This window comes from Tachysurus fulvidraco, chromosome 26 (genome assembly GCF_022655615.1).
Source record: "Tachysurus fulvidraco isolate hzauxx_2018 chromosome 26, HZAU_PFXX_2.0, whole genome shotgun sequence".
NCBI lineage: Eukaryota > Metazoa > Chordata > Actinopteri > Siluriformes > Bagridae > Tachysurus > Tachysurus fulvidraco.
The window spans coordinates 7,423,081-7,442,746 of record NC_062543.1 but is presented as its reverse complement, the minus strand read 5'-3'; the positions used below and the strand labels follow the sequence as shown (position 1 = coordinate 7,442,746).

The window sequence follows — 19,666 nt, the reverse complement described above, 5'->3', positions numbered from 1 at the left end:
TATACTGGACTCTCTTCAAATTATTATAATAAATTCATTTATATATTATCTACACCTGTTTGCTGTGGATCATTGTACGATCACATGTCATCTCCAAACGTGAGCCAGTGAGTGAATAAAAAATTTACTTCTAATAAACCTTATAACTAACAATCCCTCAACTCTGGCAAGGTCAAAGATTTTAAGATTAGAAGTGAGGTTTGCTTTGTAGTCGTTTCTTTCCTAACTTAACATGTGGTCGTATTCAAAATTTGAAATGGATTTATAAAAATAAAAATAAAAAAAGAGTTTGAAAGATTTGTTTGGCCTTAAAGCAAATCTAAAATATCTTATAAATAATCAGCACAATGTGAAACATTAACTATCACTTACAGTCCGAGGAAATGTTGCAAGGTTCATTTAGACCACATTTTCTGTAATGTATTCATATCAGGTTGCATCTTTAATGAACATGTAAAGGATATGCTGGCTTTTTATAAAAAAATAAATAAATAATAACAGAAGTCAGTATGTATTTATTGTTTTCATTTAAAAATGATACAGCCTATGAAAATCTGAAGCAAAAAGAGATTTTATTCTACAATAGGACAAAACTTCAAGAAAACCCTTAATGCCTTCTGATATAAACATCCATCTCTGAACTGGAAAGATTCTACAAGTGACAGTGGACTAAAAGAAGACTAGATAGACTCTTGGCTGGCCAAAAAGGCATTTACACTTTGCTTACTTCTGGGGTTTTGTATGATGGTGATTCACTGATGGCTGAGAGAAAAGACAGTATGAGAATGCTGATCATTTTTTTGTTCATTTTGTTGATAGGTCATTTGTCATTTTGTTGTTCCTAGCCTGATAGTTAACAGTAGCAGGGATTATCATGATGTCTACGGAATGCTAAAGTTATCTTGTGCTGTGAGTTTCAGGTACACACTTTGACCACTGGCAATAAATACAATATAATTGACAATAAAAACAGTTTAATATGTATATGTGTCTGGAGCATGAATGGCTCCCTGCCAAACCACCAGAGGGCGGTCTGGCAGGTGTTTCCTCAGCCATGACGGTACATAAGTTCTTGAACCAGCACAAAGTTATCCCAGTGGGTTCTTCTGTGAAGAACAGTCAGTCATATATTTACATTTACAGCTTTTAGCAGACACCAATTGAGGGTTAAGGGCCTTGCTGAGGGGCCCAGCAGTGGCAGCCTGGTGGACACGGGAATCGAGCTCACAGCCTTCCGATTGGTAGTACAGCACTTGGTAGTCAACCACTAGGCTACCACATCCCCAGTCATTCTGTAATGTTTGCGGACGATCACTGCTGTTGCACCCGAATCTTCGCAGTTTTTCATCTTTTGCGTTGACCTCCCCGCATTTAACAAGTCAGACCCAATTGTAGGATTTGATGCATGCACTTCTTTTATTTAACAAAAAAAACTAACAAACTTAGATGTTACTTAACAAAAGCAAATCATAACTGACATGGAAACAGAACCTGGTTAGCACAGTGTCTGGCCTTAAAAGCTTACACGCAACATTACATCAAATATTGACTGACAATCATCATGAAAACAAGACAGAAATATATATATATATATATATATATATATATATATATATATATATATATATATATATATATATATATATATATATATATATATATCTGCACATTAAGGGAAAAAAGCAACAGGTGAGAACACATTAGTAAAGAAAGGACATGGCACCGCACACATAATACTCTAGCAAAGAACTACTTTGGCAATGTGAAGCACTGCAGAAAGTTTTATTTTTGCTTTATCTGTGCCAGCTATTTACCTGGGTGACAAGTTGGTCTACTGCAAGTGGCATTTGTTCAATTTGATAGCTCTGGAACAAAATTCTCTCTCCTCAGTGCTTCCTGCTTTCAAGATGCTACTGGTATTTTAAAGCAGTTCTGTTTTTAAAGCACATTTAATGACCCCATCCATTTTTAAATATTATGTCTTAATCATACAATTATTATGTCTTAATCAAACAAAAAAGAAAAAAGTTTTAAGGTTTATAAAAAAAACATCAATGTTAAGATCTGGAAGAAATTACAATTTTTATTAACACAGAACTTCATTAAGGTTTAACGTTGGATAAAATATGCAAAACATTCAAATTTCTGTTGCTATCAATACATTTTTTTCTAATACTCTTTGTATCAGTCTTCTGAATGATTGAATAGAGCCTTCGGTCTTGAAAATAAACTGAAAAATGAGAAATTGTTTTCAGTATTAAAATCTGAGCTATGTTCAAATCTAAGGGGATTGTACTGTACATTCTGTGCTTTGTCTGCTAACACATTGTAATAACAGCATCAAGGCCACTTTGAAGTAGGAGCAATATGAGGAATGCTTAAAAAAACAAAGGCACGATCAGACTTTAGTCTCTATCATGTTTACCATTTAATTTTACAAATTATGATGTATGAAAAAACTTTATTCTAATATTATTATCGATATCAGATGTCTCAACTTCTTTAGATGATTAATCAATAATTCTTTTACAACAAATGTAAGCACTGTAAAATGCCACTGTATTCAACAATAAGCTATCAAATAAAGAAGAAGAAGAGGAAGAAGAAGGATTGTACAGCATGCCAGTCAGTGTTGTAGACCGTTCGAGGCTATTGGTCTGGTTTGTTGTGATTTAAGATTACACCCTGTTCCAGTAAGAGCAATAAACAATAAATTACACCAGCTTTGGCTTTATTGTTAAGGTGTCGTGTGTGTGTGTGTGTGTGTGTGTGTGTGTGTGTGTGTGTGTGTGTGTGTGTGTGTGTGTGTGTGTGTGTGTGTGTGTGTGTGTGTGTGTGAGAGAGAGAGAGAGAGAGAGAGAGAGAGAGAGAGAGAGAGAGAGAGATGGCTATAGCATGTCCAATATAATATTATACACACAAGAACAGAGAGAGAGAGAGAGCAGAAGAGAGATTAACCATTAAATGACGCCTGGTTCCGTGTGTAGCCCTGAAAGAGGAGGTGCTTTGTTTCAAGTCAGATAGTTCCACACTCACACACATTCCAGCCATTATGAGACTAACTCAGTCCACAGGTAACTTATTACCTATATTTTTTTTAGTTTTCTTCCTTCCCTCCTTCATGCTCCTGTACTATATGGCTCAGTATTAGTAGTATTGACTCGATAGCTTCATTTCTTACGGATCCTAATGAAATATTCATGTGGAGAGTAAATTTGTTCCTTCTGTTTCTTTCTTCAGCAGGATGTTGTGTTTATGTACAGTATAGTGTGATTTATTTTAGCCATTGATTTTAGAGTTATGTTATCCTGACAATGGCAAAGTTTTATTATACATGACAGAAGATGACAGATAAAAATTGATCTCTGGGAACCTCGGATGCGAAGATTACTTTACATCCGCTGTCTATTACAATCACTTTATATAAGTTCAAATTTCCCCTTGTAAGCTTTGTTAGGGAAGTTCATGTGCTGCAGCTATGCTTCATGTATTAATATTATAAATAGTGGCTGGTTTGATGTTTACACAAATCTTTTTTTCTTCACAGAGACAATGCACATTTCAGTGATTTGAGAGTACGGCACGCAAAACCGGTTAGATTGATCTCTAGATTAAATGTATTTGCTATTTGCTTTTAATGAATACTGCTTTTGGTTTTTAACACATACAAGCACATGTATTTTTTATCATCTGTGATTTATTTAACAGTTTTTTAATTTATGACCCTTGTTTAATATCTGCCTTGACCTCTAGATTTAAGATACGTTTGCCGAGCCCTGTGTAATTTTGTCATAACACACAGTAAAAGTCCTTCACCTATGAATCTTGGACTTTGCAGTCATTTACTACAGATATTTAAAGACATACTATTACATTAATATTAAATATTATTAAAAATAATAAGATTTAAGTGCTTGATCAATGAACAGGAAAATTAGTTTTGATATAGGATCATAACATTTCCAATTTTTTGGCTTGAGTCAGTCAGAATTTCACACTTTGATGCTTATGAAACTGATAGGACATGTTCGATACCACAGAGAGATAGAATATTTTCACAAAACTTATTGAAATGTGGCATGGGCCAAAATAATCACTGTTTATTTATGACATTCAGGACAGTTTGGGCAGTTACATACATGAGAGAGGCATAAATGTTTGACTGATTTGAAATGAGCATACATAATGAAATGATATTATGTATTACTATTTAAACTACCGGTCTGGTACATGACCTGTGTCCTTTGTATGCAGATTTTAAAATAATTTTGTGGTTAGTGTATTTTAATTCTTGTAATTTCCCTATTTGTGATCACTAGTCTTTCTGTTTACAGTAGAGCTATAGGATTGCTATGGAACTGACTCCGTAAGTTACAACTAACCTTTTTTCATTTGAACTCTTATTAGTTATGTGCACTAGCTAACACATATTTATGCCTCTATCTGATGATTCAACTTTGAACCCTCTCTCACAGTAATGGGGATAAACATACTGACACATCATACTGTATAATGTTCAGCCTGATTGTGTGTGTGTGTGTGTGTGTGTGTGTGTGTGTGTGTGTGTGTGTGTGTGTGTGTGTGTGTGTGTGTGTGTGTGTGTGTGTGTGTGTGTGTGTGTGTGTGTGTGTGTGTGTGTGTGTAACTTTGATGATAGCTGAATGCTTTATAGTTTTATGGGGCCACTTTCTATTTCATTGGCTCTTAGTATAAGAATTATGAGAGCTTATCATTGGTACAAACTCTTCCATTGACGTGTGCTGAGTAGATTCGTCTTCAATCCGAAGGAAGGAGTCGACAATCCAGCCATGGTCATTTCTGAAGATGTGGGTATGTAAAGTTTAGTTAATATTGTTTTTGTTTTCTTGTTTCCACTTTAGACCAATCTTTAGCTTTTTATTAGTATCGAATGGCTACACAAATACATGGTTTGATCTTTAGATATCTGATTTAAATTCTAATCTAACTGATCATTAAACTAACTGAAAGAGTAAAGCTTGTTATAGTCTATTACTACATTCAAGAATCATCTAATCTTGACTAATCTTGACCTGTAGAGAAGATTAGTGGCCCCGTGCCCCATTTGTGTGTGCTGAAAAGAGAAGAAGGAGAGAATTTCGGCTTCCATCTACGCTTGGAGAAAGGACTACCAGGTCATGTGATCAGGCAGGTAGAATTATTAGGAGTGGCTGAGAAGAGTGGACTCAGGGATGGGGATCGACTTCTAGAGGTCAATGAAAAGTTTGTGGACGACGTTGATCATACAGAGGTAAGAGGTCAGAAATCATATATGGCAGCAGCCTACGTTGAGAAAGATATCTGGAATATAGTTTTGTTAAGTTAAGTTATGTTGCCACAACCTAGCACTGCATGTAATGCTTTATTATTAGTCTTGTCACAAAGACCTTTTTTTTTTCTAAATGAAAGAAAAATTATGTCCAAAGGCTGAAATGTGTCATTTGGTCATGCCTTGTCCTTGACCCATACGCACATGGTATCTTCTAAGTAGTTCTTAGCTTCCTAAAGAAACTAGTAGGGAAACATGCCACTGTATAACTACTGTCTATTTATTCTCATGATTAGCTTCTTTGTGTAGCTTCTATCTATAACGTCTGTGGTGAGTTTACCACAATTCCAACTGCAACTCTTAACAGATTTCTAAATTTCCTTTTCCTGCATTCTTCTTCTGCACAGTTAAAACTGTTAAGGTCAAGTTGGACTGGTTTATATTTAATAGAGGTGATATCAGTCATTCCAAAGTACCAAGAAAAATTTATTTATAAGTATAATATATTTAGCTTTTTATCACTACCTTTTTTACCCTAACCATAGAAAATTAAACCTTTTATATAAACTATACACTATATTTTCTTACACAATATACCCTGTTTTATCTATATGATAATATTGTAAAGTTATACCTCACATTTCTGTTAAGAATGAAGGGAATAAGAAGTAGTGTAATTGGCTGCAATACAACTGACATAATCATGACACCTGCTGCTGTAAAATGGTACATAAGCTTTTGTTTCATTAAGCATAAAAATAACTATAATACTTTTTATTTCACTTGGTCACAAGACTCAAGTTTCTGACGTTTATCACATTTGAATAAAAAAATTTCATAATGTTATAATAAAAAACATCTGTCGTGGCCTTATACCTCTGATCAAGCACTTAGCAATAATTATATTGTAGTACACGATGTCTTCATGTCGTTTTGAGTTTAACATTTGTAAAGATATTAAGAAACTTTGATATTTAGATATTATCATACTCAAGGTATTTTATGTTTAAAACTATATGGTCAGGGGCTTTTGGTTTTAAAGCTTAAAGTGGTTTTAAAGTTTTTCACATTTTTGAGATATTCATTTGTGAATTTATAGTTATTTGTACTGTGAGTGCAGATTTTATAATGGGAATTTGCTTACTTATTAGAGAAATGAAGCTACATGGTATTTTATGTATATAAAAAAAACCTCTACTTTATTCCATTTTACTCATTTGTAATTTTGGCCCAAATAAAACATAATAATTAACAAATCTGTTTATCTTTTTTTTTTTACAGGTTGCCCGCATGATCCGGGTGACTGGGCCTCAGCTGTGCCTTCTGTTGCTGAGCAGTGATGAATACGAGCAGGCCGTGGCTCAGGGCTGGAACCTGAAGGAATTGTGCAAAGCTCAGCGTGGTGAGGAGTGGAATCCACCTCGGCTCTGCCACGTCGTCAGAAATCCTGCGAGCGGCCTAGGCTTTAGTATCCATCCTGTGGAGGGTGAGTATATGTAAAGGCTGAGCCATATCTAAAGAATATGTAAGCTATATGTACACAGGACATCAGTCTTGGGTGCAGATTTAGGCTTTAGTTGTACAGTTAAGGTACAGTAAAGTTAAATGTTTACATAAACCTAGGCTAAAGACATTCATTCTTCATATATTTCATGTTACTATGTTGCTGTGCATTTCATGAGCTTATTTCCATTTGGTGTTGTTTCCGAAGAGACAGAGTTATTTCTTATTTTATTGACTGTATAAGATTTTCAGTGGATAACACATTAACATAAACTTTGGTAGTATTTTATTATTATCATTTATTTTCCAGAGCGACTTACATTTTATCATACAACTGAGCAATTAAGGGCCTTGCTCAGGGGCCCAGCAGTGGCAACAGGAATCAAACTCACAACCTTCTGAGGGTTAGCCCAATACCTTAACCACTAGGCTACCCAATACCTAGACTACCACTAGGCTACCATTTACATTTACGGCATTTGGCAGGCACCCTTATCCAGAGTGACTTACAACTGAGCAACTGAGGGTTAAGGGCCTTGCCCAGTAGTGGCAGCCTGGGGTTCGAACCCATGACCTTCCGATCAGTAGCCCAACACCTTAACCACTGAGCTACCACATCCCACTAGTATGTGATGGCATTGCTGCTGTAGCCTTCCACAAGCTTCTCACAATATTTTTTGCACATTTATCCTGACAGAACTGGTGTAAGGATTTGGGCCTCCTTACTTAGACATTTATTGTCTGGTCAGTCAATGATTTCTCTCTAGGATTCGGGTCAATGTTTACCTTCAGTGTTTATTTTTATTTTGTTGTCTTTAAGCCATTTTGTTAAAACCTAGGTTTACTGTGGATCTATATCCTGCTGGAAAACCCTGTTATGACCAGGTTTTGACTTCCTGTCTTGAGATTTTGCTTCAGTGTTTCAGTAATCCTCCTTCCTCATGATGACTATTATTTATTTTCTGAAGTGCACAAGCAAACCTGAAATCACCGATTTTGTTTAAACAATTACATGTTTGTTTCTTTCTATTGACCAGTGAATACACTTCCAAAAGTGATCTGATGATCACCAGCAGCTTGGATTGATTGATTTTTTGTTGATTAACTGACTGATTGATTGGTTGATTGGTTGATTTTTTTATGCTGGTTTAATAAAATGGGCTTCTAGGTCTGTACCTGATGCCTTGGAGTTTAGTTTAAACTGTGTTCATCGTTGAGAATTAATTTTTACTTTTTTTCTGAACCCAAGATTTTTTATATTTGCATAGATTGTATTGATAATGCAGCTCTGGCTTCTTCTTCAATTAAACTTAATAATCCTAACACAAGGTACATTTATTTGTTTGAAAATTGCTTTGATGGAGAAACTGGACTTCATGTATCATGAATCCATAAAAGATGTCAGATGACTGTAGTACTCAAGCAGGCAATAGCAGAGATTAAAACACTGTAATAAAATAATACAACTTACAAATCAAATACCAGTTGGCTTATCAGATGGAACCTTCCAGACTGTTTAAATAGACAGTCAGTTATGGGTGTAAATGTTTTACCAACTGGAAACCTGATGTGGTGAATTAAAGCTGAAATAAGCCTGTTTTTAAGCGAGTGTTTTAAAATGACCTCTGATGTAAACAAATCAGATGGCAAAATATTTGTATAATAATATGAAATGATTTTGGTTGTAAAAAACCAAGATCGCATTTAAATACATTGAACCTAGAGGTAAACATTTGGCTCTATACAGTGTATAAAGCATGACAGTTGCCATTCTAAAGGTTTAATCCAGTTCATTTTATGTGTGAATGTGTGCCCTCTGTAGGTGAGAAAGGAAAGCTCTCTATAAATCCAATAACAGGAGGCCCTGCTGAGAAAGCAGGACTGAGAAAAGGAGACCGTCTCCTTTGGATTAATGGCGCCATGGCTTGTGAACTTACCCATTCTGCTATTAACAAGATGGTGGGCATGAACAAGTGCTTATTTGATAACATAATTAGGATTTGCTGTAAGTGAGAGTCTTGGGTGCCCAAAAAAATTTACTTACTGATATTGCAACAAAGTCCAATGCATACATTTACACTGACATTTTATTTTCAACTGAAAGCTTTAAAGACTCAGCATTTTACACCTGGCCTTTATCTGGATTCAATCTCACAATTTTATAATCAGCTTAAAGCTATTTAGGGTGCTAGTGATATTTTAGCAATTCTGAAATGGAAGTTTAATATCTATCGTTATATGATTCCTGTTAACTGAATAGAGCTGTAACATTAGCACAGCCCAACGATGGCTAACTCTTAATACTGTTTTGTTTAGGTGAAGAAATGCAGTGATCACATGACTGTGCTGGTGATCGACAGCAGGAGCGAGAAGAGCTACATCCGTAGAAACATGACTATTCTGCCGGCTATGGCTGAAGCTCAGAGCATGCCATACAAACCCAAAAGAGTATATCTGAAACAGGGGCCAGATGGCTATGGCTTCCTGCTTAGGTATGAAAAGATGTCAACAGGACGCACAGGTGCGAGACATGCATTCATGTGCTATTGTTATTGTGATAATTGTTTTACCTCATGCTTCTAAACGACAATGTGTTAATGTGAAAAAGCTTTTAAAACTCTATAATAATAGAAGTAAGTAGAGCTAGGTAAAAATATGATGATGAAATATATGAATATGAATATGAAAAATAATGAGAATATTTTGAAACACAGTGACATTTTCAGTAGATGCAATATGTATCATACCGTATCATTTAATATGAAGCTCGGAGTAATCAGTAGAATTGTGGAAAGTGTCAGGATCGGTCAGTAAGATGTGACCTCATATAGCCAGGTTAAAGGCAGACTATCAGTAGTGTCCAGTTATAGTAGATTTGATTCTATTTACTGCTTGTATGGTTCTAGTTCATATGGTGCGGGAGGTGGATGCTGGCAGTCCTGCAGAAGAGGCAGATGTTAAGGATGGAGAGATTGTGGTGGAGGTGAACGGAGAATCTGTTGAACATTTGTCTCATGACGAAGTTGTCAGCAAAGTCAGAGACAGTGGAAATCAAGTCAGTTTCACCACCATGACCCTAGAAAGCCTAGATTTCTACACGAAGGTGAGTGAGTTTGACACAATATCACAATATTGTAATATTATACAGTTATTTACTCCCTTGAATAAAATCTACTTTGAGTTTGACAAATTTCTGGAGGTACTGATTATTTAAGGGCTACATTACAGCAACACAACTGTAGGTAAAACCTTTGCATATTTTCCTATTTTGTAGTTTCACATGACGATCCTGCTCATCACTTACTGTACACTCCTTCACTCATGCCATAGTTTCTTTAGTTACATTTGAACTCAGTCAAATATACAGTCAAAATATATTGCCGAAGCTGTAATTTATCTTAAGATAGATTTTTTTTTCTGATTAAGTTCCAAGAAAGTGAGAGAACAAAAGAGATTGAATGAACGATTGTTTACATCTGTGGGATCGTAAATTTTTTTCCACAATTAAAGATGAAACGATAAACTGGTAAAAACAGAGCCTGTTTCTACTGAATTCAATTTCAAATGAAATTTAAGTCGAATGAACTCTAATTCAATTCTGATTTGAATGAAGTTCAATTTCTCTATGCCATGCACTTTCAATGAATTAAATGTTTTTTAAGAAAAGGTAGTGATTTTATCCCATGCATTTGTTTGCCTTACTTTGTCATATTTTATGATTTACAGTTCACGTCAAAGAATAGATGTTACATTTTATCTTTATCCAACTTTATCATCTGTTATATTTTCTCAGCTGGGTCTTTCTCCCCTGCTGTTCTGTGAAGATCATTCTTCTGGGAAGGAGCAGCAGGAAAAGTCGACTCCACAGGAACAGAGTATAGCGGCTCTGAAGCTGTTAGAATCCTCGGCTGAAGCCCAGGAAGAGCTGGAAATAGAGTCCAAACCAAGACTATGTGTGCTACAGAGAAGTTCTGTGGGATTCGGCTTCCATTTGGGTTGGGTCCAACAGAAACCTGGCACATTTATCAACCGGGTATAGAGCAAATCTCTGTCTTTATAACAGCCTTTTTTTTTTTTAAATCAGACCTTGGACATATTTAATCAGCAGGTCATAGGGCACTGATAACAATTTCAACACAGACACGGTCCAATAATTATAAGTTTAATCGAAAACTGTAAACAACATATGCATAGATAAAGTAACAAAATAGGAGATACAATACTCTAACTTATTATTACAATATAGCAAGTAAAAAATAGTGATATACTCAAACATTGTATACAGTCCAAAAGTACACTATATCACCAAAAGTATCTGGACACCTGATCATTAAACCTAATATGCATTTTGAACATCACATTCCAGATTCAGTTCTCATTTGTTGCTACAATAACCTCCACTCATCTGAGAAAGTTTTATTATTGTAGTTAATATATTGTTTTATTATATTGTTTTATATTATTTCCATTAGATTTCCACAAGAGCTTTAGTGAGATCAGGCACTGATGTTGTACATTAAGGCCATGAAGGGGTGCTGTTGCTCTTCAACAAGTTTGGTCCTTTTAGATACAGGGAAGTGAACTTGTAATCCTACAGCATACAAAGCCATCCTATAGAATTGTGAGCTTCCAAATCAGTGGCAATAGATTAGGGAAGGCATATGGGTATGATGGTCAGGTGTCCATAAACTGGCCATATAGTGTATTATAGTGCAGGATTTTGCACATGCTACGAGGACAGAAGCAACTTTGGGGTAGTAAAATATCCCAACCCTTTTACATACTTCTGAGTACGGCATGCCCTGTTTTGTTTTATGTCTTACTTTTATACTATACTATTATTTTATATTTATTTATTTTCAAATTTCAAATATTTATTTATTTTCAAACTATTTATTTTATATTTATTTATTTTCAAATGATATTAAATGCAGGTGGCACCCGGAGGTCCAGGAGAAAGTTCTGGCCTCAAGGAGGGTGACATCCTGGTGGAGGTGAACGGACAGAACGTAGAGGAGGAGTGTTTAGAAGACGTGATTTTCCTCATGAAGAAAGGAGGCAGCTCTCTGTCCTTGCTAGTGATGGACAGATCAGGTTATGAATGGACGAAAAAGAATGGAAAGGCCATCACTGTTGAAAATGTAGCTGCAAAGGAGGTAGGATTTACTTAAATATACTCAAATATGCAATATACATAGCCAGCTAATATACAAAAATCAGCTTCATTTATTGCAGGTACAGGATTGCGAGAGCTCATCTCCCATACAGCAGTCAAATCTCAGCGAGTAGCACAAGTTCCTTCCTGAGGATTTGAGGGAATCAATTCAGATCCATGGAACAACAATGCTGGGAAACGTGTAACATTGTGGAAGTTTGGATGACTGTGATTCCTTTCAATAAAACTTGCCACTTTTTGTCAGCTTGCTTATACTTATTACTACTGTACTTTCTGCCCTGATTTAAATAACACATGCACACAAGTTTTTATTCTCAATTTCAGTGAATATACTCAATATTCTGGCATAACATACAAAACTTAAAAATAACACTCACAAAATCAATGCAATGCATGGGCACTCCGTTACTATAGTGTAGTGTTTCTGTTTACACAGAATTTGTGAAAAATGATTTCATTTAAATTGCTTCTGTTTCTGTGTGAACCAATACAGGTTATATTTTATATACGCAGTGCTTTCGAGCACCAGGAATTCCTGCAGTTACAAATCCAAACGCATCATTTCCGTACACAAAATCCACAAAATTCATATGTTATAGTGTTATCTACAAATATAGTGTATATGTTATATACAAAAGAGGAACAATGAAAAGAACACATTCATGTCACCATGATTTAGTGTGCGTGTGTGTGTGTGTGTGTGTGTGTGTGTGTGTGTGTGTGTGTGTGTGTGTGTGTGTGTGTGTGTGTGTGTGTGTGTGTGTGTGTGTGTGTGTGTGTGTGCATGGTGCCCTGGAATGGACTAGCTTCCCATCAAAAGTTTATTATTGTCTCATCCCCAAAATTCTTGGGAAAGACTTCAGATGCCAAGACCTTTGTTTCACTTTTGTGTGGATTTGTATTTTAACATTTCTTGTAATTTACCTCTAAAAAAACATTTTAATAAACATTTTAATACATTTATAAATGTACCTTTCTTTTTATTTTGGACCTCATTACAAATCTACCATTTTTTTTCACTTCATCTAGGTGTGTATGTCTTTTTTCCATTTAATAATGTCTAACCAGAGAATTGCAAAAATATGTAAAAGTCTAGCGTCTATATTTGTATTAAATATAATGTGACATTGTGTGGTCTGTTATCACCTGTACACACTTTCCTACTTTATCCATGTAGATTATCACACAATATCACACTGCATACAGCAACAAGATTCATAAGATCGATGAAGGAGAAATGGTTTAAGACTAAAGTTGGTTCATTATAAAATCTTTATTACTTCCATCTTTAAACATATTCATTTTCATCTAAATGAAACTATTTTAAAGAGAATATGTTTAAAAGGAAAGAGAAAAAGTTCAAAATGATGATGTGCTTGTGTTCAAGCATTACACAAGATGATTAGGGGTTCAAAAAAAAAGGAACATTTAAAAGACTTTAAAATATAAATAATTATGTTTAGTTTCGTTTGTATGATGTTCAGCTTGAAAAAAAAGTTATTATAATTCATAAAAGTCATAATTACTGTTAATGTGGTTTACTGCTTATGTTTGTGCTTTGCAAGTACTCCTGAGGGCGCCCCCTTGTGGAGATTATTGCTACTACTCTTCTCTACTCTACGTCCCTTTGTTAGTACGCTAATGAAATGCCGTTATTTATCTCCAATATAACAAATTCCTATATCAATGTTATTTAAAATAAGTTCAGATTAATATGTTTATATTCTATGAACACAACTAAGAAGATTTTCAGAGTTTATTTTTTTTCCGCGCGTTATGAATTTTGCTCAGGCACATGTTGAGTCTTCTCTCCGCTGAGGTCCTTCCGTCTAGGTGACATTCATCTGAAGAGCCACTAGCCGTAGTAGCAAGAGACGAGCTGCTAATTGCTACACAGTGAAACCATGGCACAGGCGGTACAGAAACTGGTCTCTAAAGTGCCATCTTTGGTTGGCGGTAAGCGTTTTTCTTCAGCTAAGCAAACGTCTTGGGAAGAAGCAACAACAACGGAAGGGAGTTTGTTTGTTGTAGATAATCAACGGCGTCGTCCGTGACGTCATGTAGCTAACATGCTAACAGCAAACTCACATTAACGGCTTTATAAAGTTCTCACGGTGTTGTTTAACTCGCTTAAATTTGTTATAAATGCAGGTAGTGAGTGAATTGTCATTGTACACTAGAGGTTAGCATCGGACACTGAATCTCTTCGTCATGTGAATGATGTGAACCGACACTTATGATGTGAACCGACACTTATGATGTGAACCGACACTTATGATGTGAACCGACACTTATGATGTGAACCGACACTTATGATGTGAACCGACACTTATGATGTGAACCGACACTTATGATGTGAACCGACACTTATGATGTGAACCGACACTTATGATGTGAACCGACACAATCTTATACTCCTACTCTGGGTGTGATTTGTACTGTTTTCTGTCGGTTTTGTAGCCGCAGTGAGCTACTCGAGGCCCCGGCTCTCGACCTTCTGGTACTATGCCCGTGTGGAGCTGGTGCCACCTTCCCCAGCTGAGGTGTCCAAGGCAGTGGCTGGAGTGTCCGACCTCGTCAAGGCCTTCCAGGCTGGCCGTTTGGGTCAAACCACAGTCAGGGTGAGCAAACTTTACCCTAATATCCACGTGGAAGATTTTTTTCTTTTTCTCTTTCTTTAGTTCTGTCGTTTGCTTACTTCAGTTTCACTAAACAGGTAAATAGATACGAACAGGAGGTTCCTGTTAGTACCTTTTTAGTATTTATATTACATGCTGTCAGTGGCATGATTTACATTTACAGCACTTGGCAGAGCGACGTACATAAGTGCTTAAATCTCTAACATTGAATACATTAATGCTGCTGAAATACTGCCTTACTGAGCGTCTAAATAATGTTTCTATACTTTCTGTAACTGACTCAAAAATCACAAGAAGTCTTTCTTGTGAACATTTTCTGTTTAAATCAGTTCACATTATATGTATGGCGCTTTTTACAATTGACGTTGTCTCAAAGCAGCTTTACGGAACATAAACATAGAACAAAAGGTTATTATAAAGAATAATATAATACAAAATTATAGATTAATATTAGATATATTTACATGTGTTTGTATTTATCCCCAATTACAAGGCTGAGGTGACTCAGGTGACTATTACTAGGAAAAACTCCCTTGAATGGTAACGGAAGGAATCTTAAGAGGAACCAGATTCAAAGGGGAACCTTATCCTCATATGGGTGACACCGGAGAGTGTGATTATAAATATACAGTCTGACAAATGTTGTATTGATGAGATTGTTGTCCTCAAAGACCCCATGGTGTTGGCATCTCCTCATTAGTATAATTAGAGCTGGTAAATCTCTAGCTGCCTCAGGAGGGTTGAAAGAGGGTTGGCCTCGTCTCAGTGAACGTCCAAAATCTCACATTCAGAAGCATATTCCATAAAGCCAAGACATTAGAAAAATTACTGGCACTTCTTTGGCTCTTTTTCTCTTTGTTTTACATCGTTATTAAATGCAATAACAAATAATGAGTCTCATGGGGGCATTATAATGAAATGCTGCTTAAAAGACTTTATTGTGATTGGCAGCTCAGAAGTGCAGTTAAATAAAGTCATGTGCTACAAATTTTGAATTTAATGCCCTGAAAATATACACTTTATTGAATTACAGATTTTGTTTTACAAATATTTAATGGCAGCCAAGAAAATAGAGCATTGAATTAGTGGATGTATCCTTGTGGAATGCTTAAAGTGACCTGAAGAATGACCATTTCAAAAAACAGATGCTAGTGTTATCGAAAGGTTTTATTTAGTTTATAGGAGTTTAAACATGGACATTGTTTTGCTGTGGAAATGCATGTGTGCTCTTATAGAGGAGAACTGTAACGACTAAATTAAGGTGTAGTTTGTTAAAAAAAATCTAATTTACACAATTACTCAATTGACCATTTTATAGACTGTAAGCTGGGACATGATTGATATCCAGCAATTATTTCTGTAGTAGTGTTTCTAATGTCTTTTCACTGGACCTCTGGGGCTAATGGACCTTTTAAAAGAAATGGAAACCAGTTGTTCATTGACCCTGTGTCTGAACTGCCTATTCTCAACAAAGTGCATTATGAGTATACTTTACCCCATGTAGTACCTTGTTGGATTTATTAGCTAACTTAAAGTGCATCACAATACTTTTAGAAAGAATAGTGCAGTGTCTATCCAGTGCATCACGTGTGAGAATGATCTGAAAACACCTTTTTCCTTTTACTGATATTTGACACGCTTAAATTATTTGAGGTGCCAAATTAAAACAGCAAAAACACGAATTGGTGTACTTTGGGTAAATCATTTCGTTGTTCTTCCTTTGATTCCATTGATAATCACCGCTTTACACAGTGGGTGGTAGGTGTTCTGCTTGGAATTGTAATTGTGTATGAAATCAATCCATGTCTATCTTACTGTGGAATAGGAGCTTAACAATCATTAACAAGCACACTTGTTCCCACAGGACGCTCTGAGGAACGGTTTGGTCGCTACAGAAGTTCTGATGTGGTTCTACATTGGCGAGATCATTGGAAAAGGAGGCATTGTGGGATATGATGTGTAAATGTGGACTGTCCTTGTTGCTTGTTTCCTCTTTGTCTAAGCCTTTTATTTCCAGTTTGAGTTTCTTGGAATCCAGGAACTAATAAATATGTATCGTTGGAAAAAATACATCTACTCTGTATTTTTTCCGTCCGTCTATATTCACATCGAGTATGTTGATGGACAGTGGGTTTCATAATATAAACTTTTATTTGGTCCATTAAAACATAACTTCACATACTTAAGTATGTTGAGGCTGAGATCTCGATCACATTTTACCTTATTTACAGCTAAAACATCTATATATTTACCATGAGACCAGTTATATAGAATAACTAGTTAATGGACAGACATCAATTATTTTAAAGGATATTTAGCATATTTTAACTTTCTGCACCAACAGTCTGCTGCATTTGTTGTGTGCATCATTGGCACTCTAAAAAAATGTTAGAAATTCATTAATTTTATTGTGAAAAAGAGACACATTTAATGCTTAAAACATCAGAAATTGATTTTTGAGAAACATTTTGTAAATAGAACAGTGACAAAATCTCTAGACTGTTAATATGCATTAGAGTGTTAGAGATGCGAGTCTCTGACTGTGTAAGGATACATGTGTAAAAATTGAGTAAATGGGTTTGATTTTAATGTATAGCTCCAGGGTTGGAAAGTCAGATAAAATTCCACAAACACATCCTTGGTCTTCGATCTGTAGCCTTTATTGTTACTGGTCACAGGTACCAGCAAAATTAGCATTACCATCGACCTGTCCAAACATACAATATGAAAAGGGACAGGAAGACAAGGGATACATAATGGCTGTTATGTATATTCGCATATTTTATTTGAATATGGACTTGAGTTGCCCTTGTCCTGTTCTTTTCTCACTAGATGGAAACAGCATAAATTCTTCCCTTTTGATAAAGACCAACATGTCATTAGTATATAATACAGTCTCAAAACATAATAATAATTATATATGAATATAAAAATGGTGGTCATGCTATAATGGACATCTCCTCACGATCGCGACTTTCCAACAAGCTCTGCACAACATTTCCTAGATACGTGCCAAACTCCTGACGCACCCCTTCAGGGTCTTCCTCTAGGTTGGAATGAATGAAAGGCAGCTTGTTCAACTGAGGAGCTACACAAAGGGAGGAAAAAACACATTATGTACAGATTCATGTGGATGTCAATGCAGTGGTACACAGAGTGAAATTGAAAATTGTCACAAATAGCAAATTTTGTGTAATAATTTGTTTATTTTTAAGTCTTACCAAGCTGAGGGCGTGATGTATATACTCCAGTACCAGGCTTGTGGTGTGCTACGAGCAGACACTGTCCTGCCTGTAGGCTTTGAGACGAGATGAACGTCGAGTGCCATGTCTCTAATTCCTTTAGGTGACTTGGGATATCGGGGTTAAATACAATGACCACTCCGTTGGAGTCTTTCATTAAAGCTGGCCAGCATGTTTCAAACCTATAATGTCAGACAGAAACAAAACCACCCACATGTACACACAGTTATACCACAACTAAATACTAATTTAATCCTAATTATATGAATGATTGATAAATACCACTGACAGGCAGGCTGTGCTGCAGTATTCTCCTTCCCCTGACTAATAATACTATAATCAAAGAATGTATGATTATTAAAGACTAATGACTCATTATGTAATGGTGGAGCCGGTATTGGTAATGCTCTCCTAGCAGGCAGAGACAGGAGAAAACCAGCAGAACTGTACCACAAATGAATGAAGGTTATGCCTGTAATCATACTGTATATTCGGATTTTAAGCAACCAGTCAGGTTTCTTTAACCTTTCACAGTTGTTACAGTGCATGTCAAAGGTTTTACATTACAATAACCTTCAGCTCACAATATGGCAATTAATACCTGGACACCTGATCATCACATCCAAAGACTATTAAAATGCATCAGTAAATTTCAGCATTTTTACGCTTCCTGCATGCCTGGAAATCAAACTCAGCTTGCATGTAGAAAGAAGGGTCACTCACTTGAAATCTCCAGCACAATCCCACAGCTCCACTTCACAAGCACTGTCTTTGGTAAGACTTCCCAGGTTTTGCGATTCAAACTCCAATATCCTTACAAACACCACATGAAAACTTGAGTCAGACAAACAGAAAAGATTTCCTCGTGTACCACTGATCCCGGATTACAGTTTACTGACCTGACTCCCTGTGTAGGACTGTAATCGGTTACGATTGTCTCCACTGTATCAGAGAGAAAATTGGCCAACACGGTCTTCCCACACTGTCAATAAGAGTAATGTTAACGCTATTAATTGTTCCATTTTAACACCAAGATCACTACAAATCATAAGAACAACCAAATCCACGCTTACCTCACTAGGGCCAATTAAAAGAATTTTCACTTTTAGAACTTTTAACATTTTCTAAGTGTAAATAAACTGGAAAACAAGCAAACTAGCTTTGCTATGCTATGCTAAGCTATGAAGTTAACACGCTGATTTCAAGATAAACTGCTCTCTAACTTTAACGGCGGAAGAGTTTACTTGAATAAATAACAGCAAACGGACATACTATTCTAATTACATTTTAATATTGTGTTATATTTAAAGATTTAAGACGACACACTGGTATCAGCTACAGAAGCGCATAAAGATCTGATGTAAACATCTCGTTGTCATGGCGCTGCAGTCGGAGCCTCAATGATGAATGTTAAGTCTTTTATTTCGCATTCGCAGATTCGAGATTAATAGCTAGCCATAAACCGCCTGTTCGCGTATAAACAAGTGTGTGTAGCTTTAAGTGTAGGATTAACTCAGAAAACCTGAATTTAAATCTGAGCTACTCATCTGTCAGAACTTTATATTTTTGTGGTTAATTAATTTGATTTAAACTCCATCTGAAGCTCATCTTAAGCTCTCTCTCTCTCTCTCTCTCTCTCTCTCTCTCTTCTCTCTTTCTCTCTGTCTTCTCTCACTCTCTTCTCTTTTCTCCCTCTCTCTCTCTTCTCTTTTCTCTCTCTCTCTTCTCTCTCTCTCTGTCTTCTTTTGCTCTCTTCTCTCTCTCTTTTCTCTCTTCTTTCTTCTTCTCTGTCCTTCTCTCTCTCTCCCTCTTCGCTCTC

At 36.0% G+C, this 19,666-nt stretch overlaps 3 protein-coding genes across 3 annotated transcripts; 2 read left to right on the top strand and 1 right to left on the bottom strand.

Moving 5' to 3' along the window:
- Window positions 1-2,980: 2,980 nt before the first annotated feature.
- On the top strand, window positions 2,981-12,209 carry pdzd3b (PDZ domain containing 3b). Its single transcript, XM_027165590.2, has 12 exons — window positions 2,981-3,074; window positions 3,548-3,593; window positions 4,335-4,366; window positions 4,769-4,830; window positions 5,058-5,269; window positions 6,569-6,773; window positions 8,613-8,749; window positions 9,107-9,311; window positions 9,697-9,893; window positions 10,584-10,823; window positions 11,725-11,946; window positions 12,026-12,209. The coding sequence occupies exons 3-12, from the start codon at window positions 4,353-4,355 to the stop codon at window positions 12,077-12,079; spliced, it is 1,548 nt and encodes a 515-aa protein (XP_027021391.2). The 5' UTR covers window positions 2,981-3,074; window positions 3,548-3,593; window positions 4,335-4,352; the 3' UTR covers window positions 12,080-12,209.
- A 1,554-nt stretch (window positions 12,210-13,763) lies between these two features.
- Window positions 13,764-16,675, top strand: atp5l (ATP synthase, H+ transporting, mitochondrial F0 complex, subunit g). The gene is made up of 3 exons (XM_027165598.2): window positions 13,764-13,922; window positions 14,427-14,587; window positions 16,470-16,675. The coding sequence occupies exons 1-3, from the start codon at window positions 13,871-13,873 to the stop codon at window positions 16,566-16,568; spliced, it is 312 nt and encodes a 103-aa protein (XP_027021399.1). The 5' UTR covers window positions 13,764-13,870; the 3' UTR covers window positions 16,569-16,675.
- Window positions 16,676-17,243: 568 nt separating this feature from the next.
- ift22 (intraflagellar transport 22 homolog (Chlamydomonas)) lies at window positions 17,244-19,377 on the bottom strand. The gene is made up of 5 exons (XM_027165597.2): window positions 18,921-19,377; window positions 18,747-18,829; window positions 18,571-18,660; window positions 17,827-18,029; window positions 17,244-17,693 (listed from the first exon to the last, which is right to left on the bottom strand). Exons 1-5 carry the CDS (start codon window positions 18,966-18,968, stop codon window positions 17,545-17,547), a joined length of 573 nt encoding a protein of 190 aa, XP_027021398.1. The 5' UTR covers window positions 18,969-19,377; the 3' UTR covers window positions 17,244-17,544.
- Window positions 19,378-19,666: the final 289 nt, after the last annotated feature.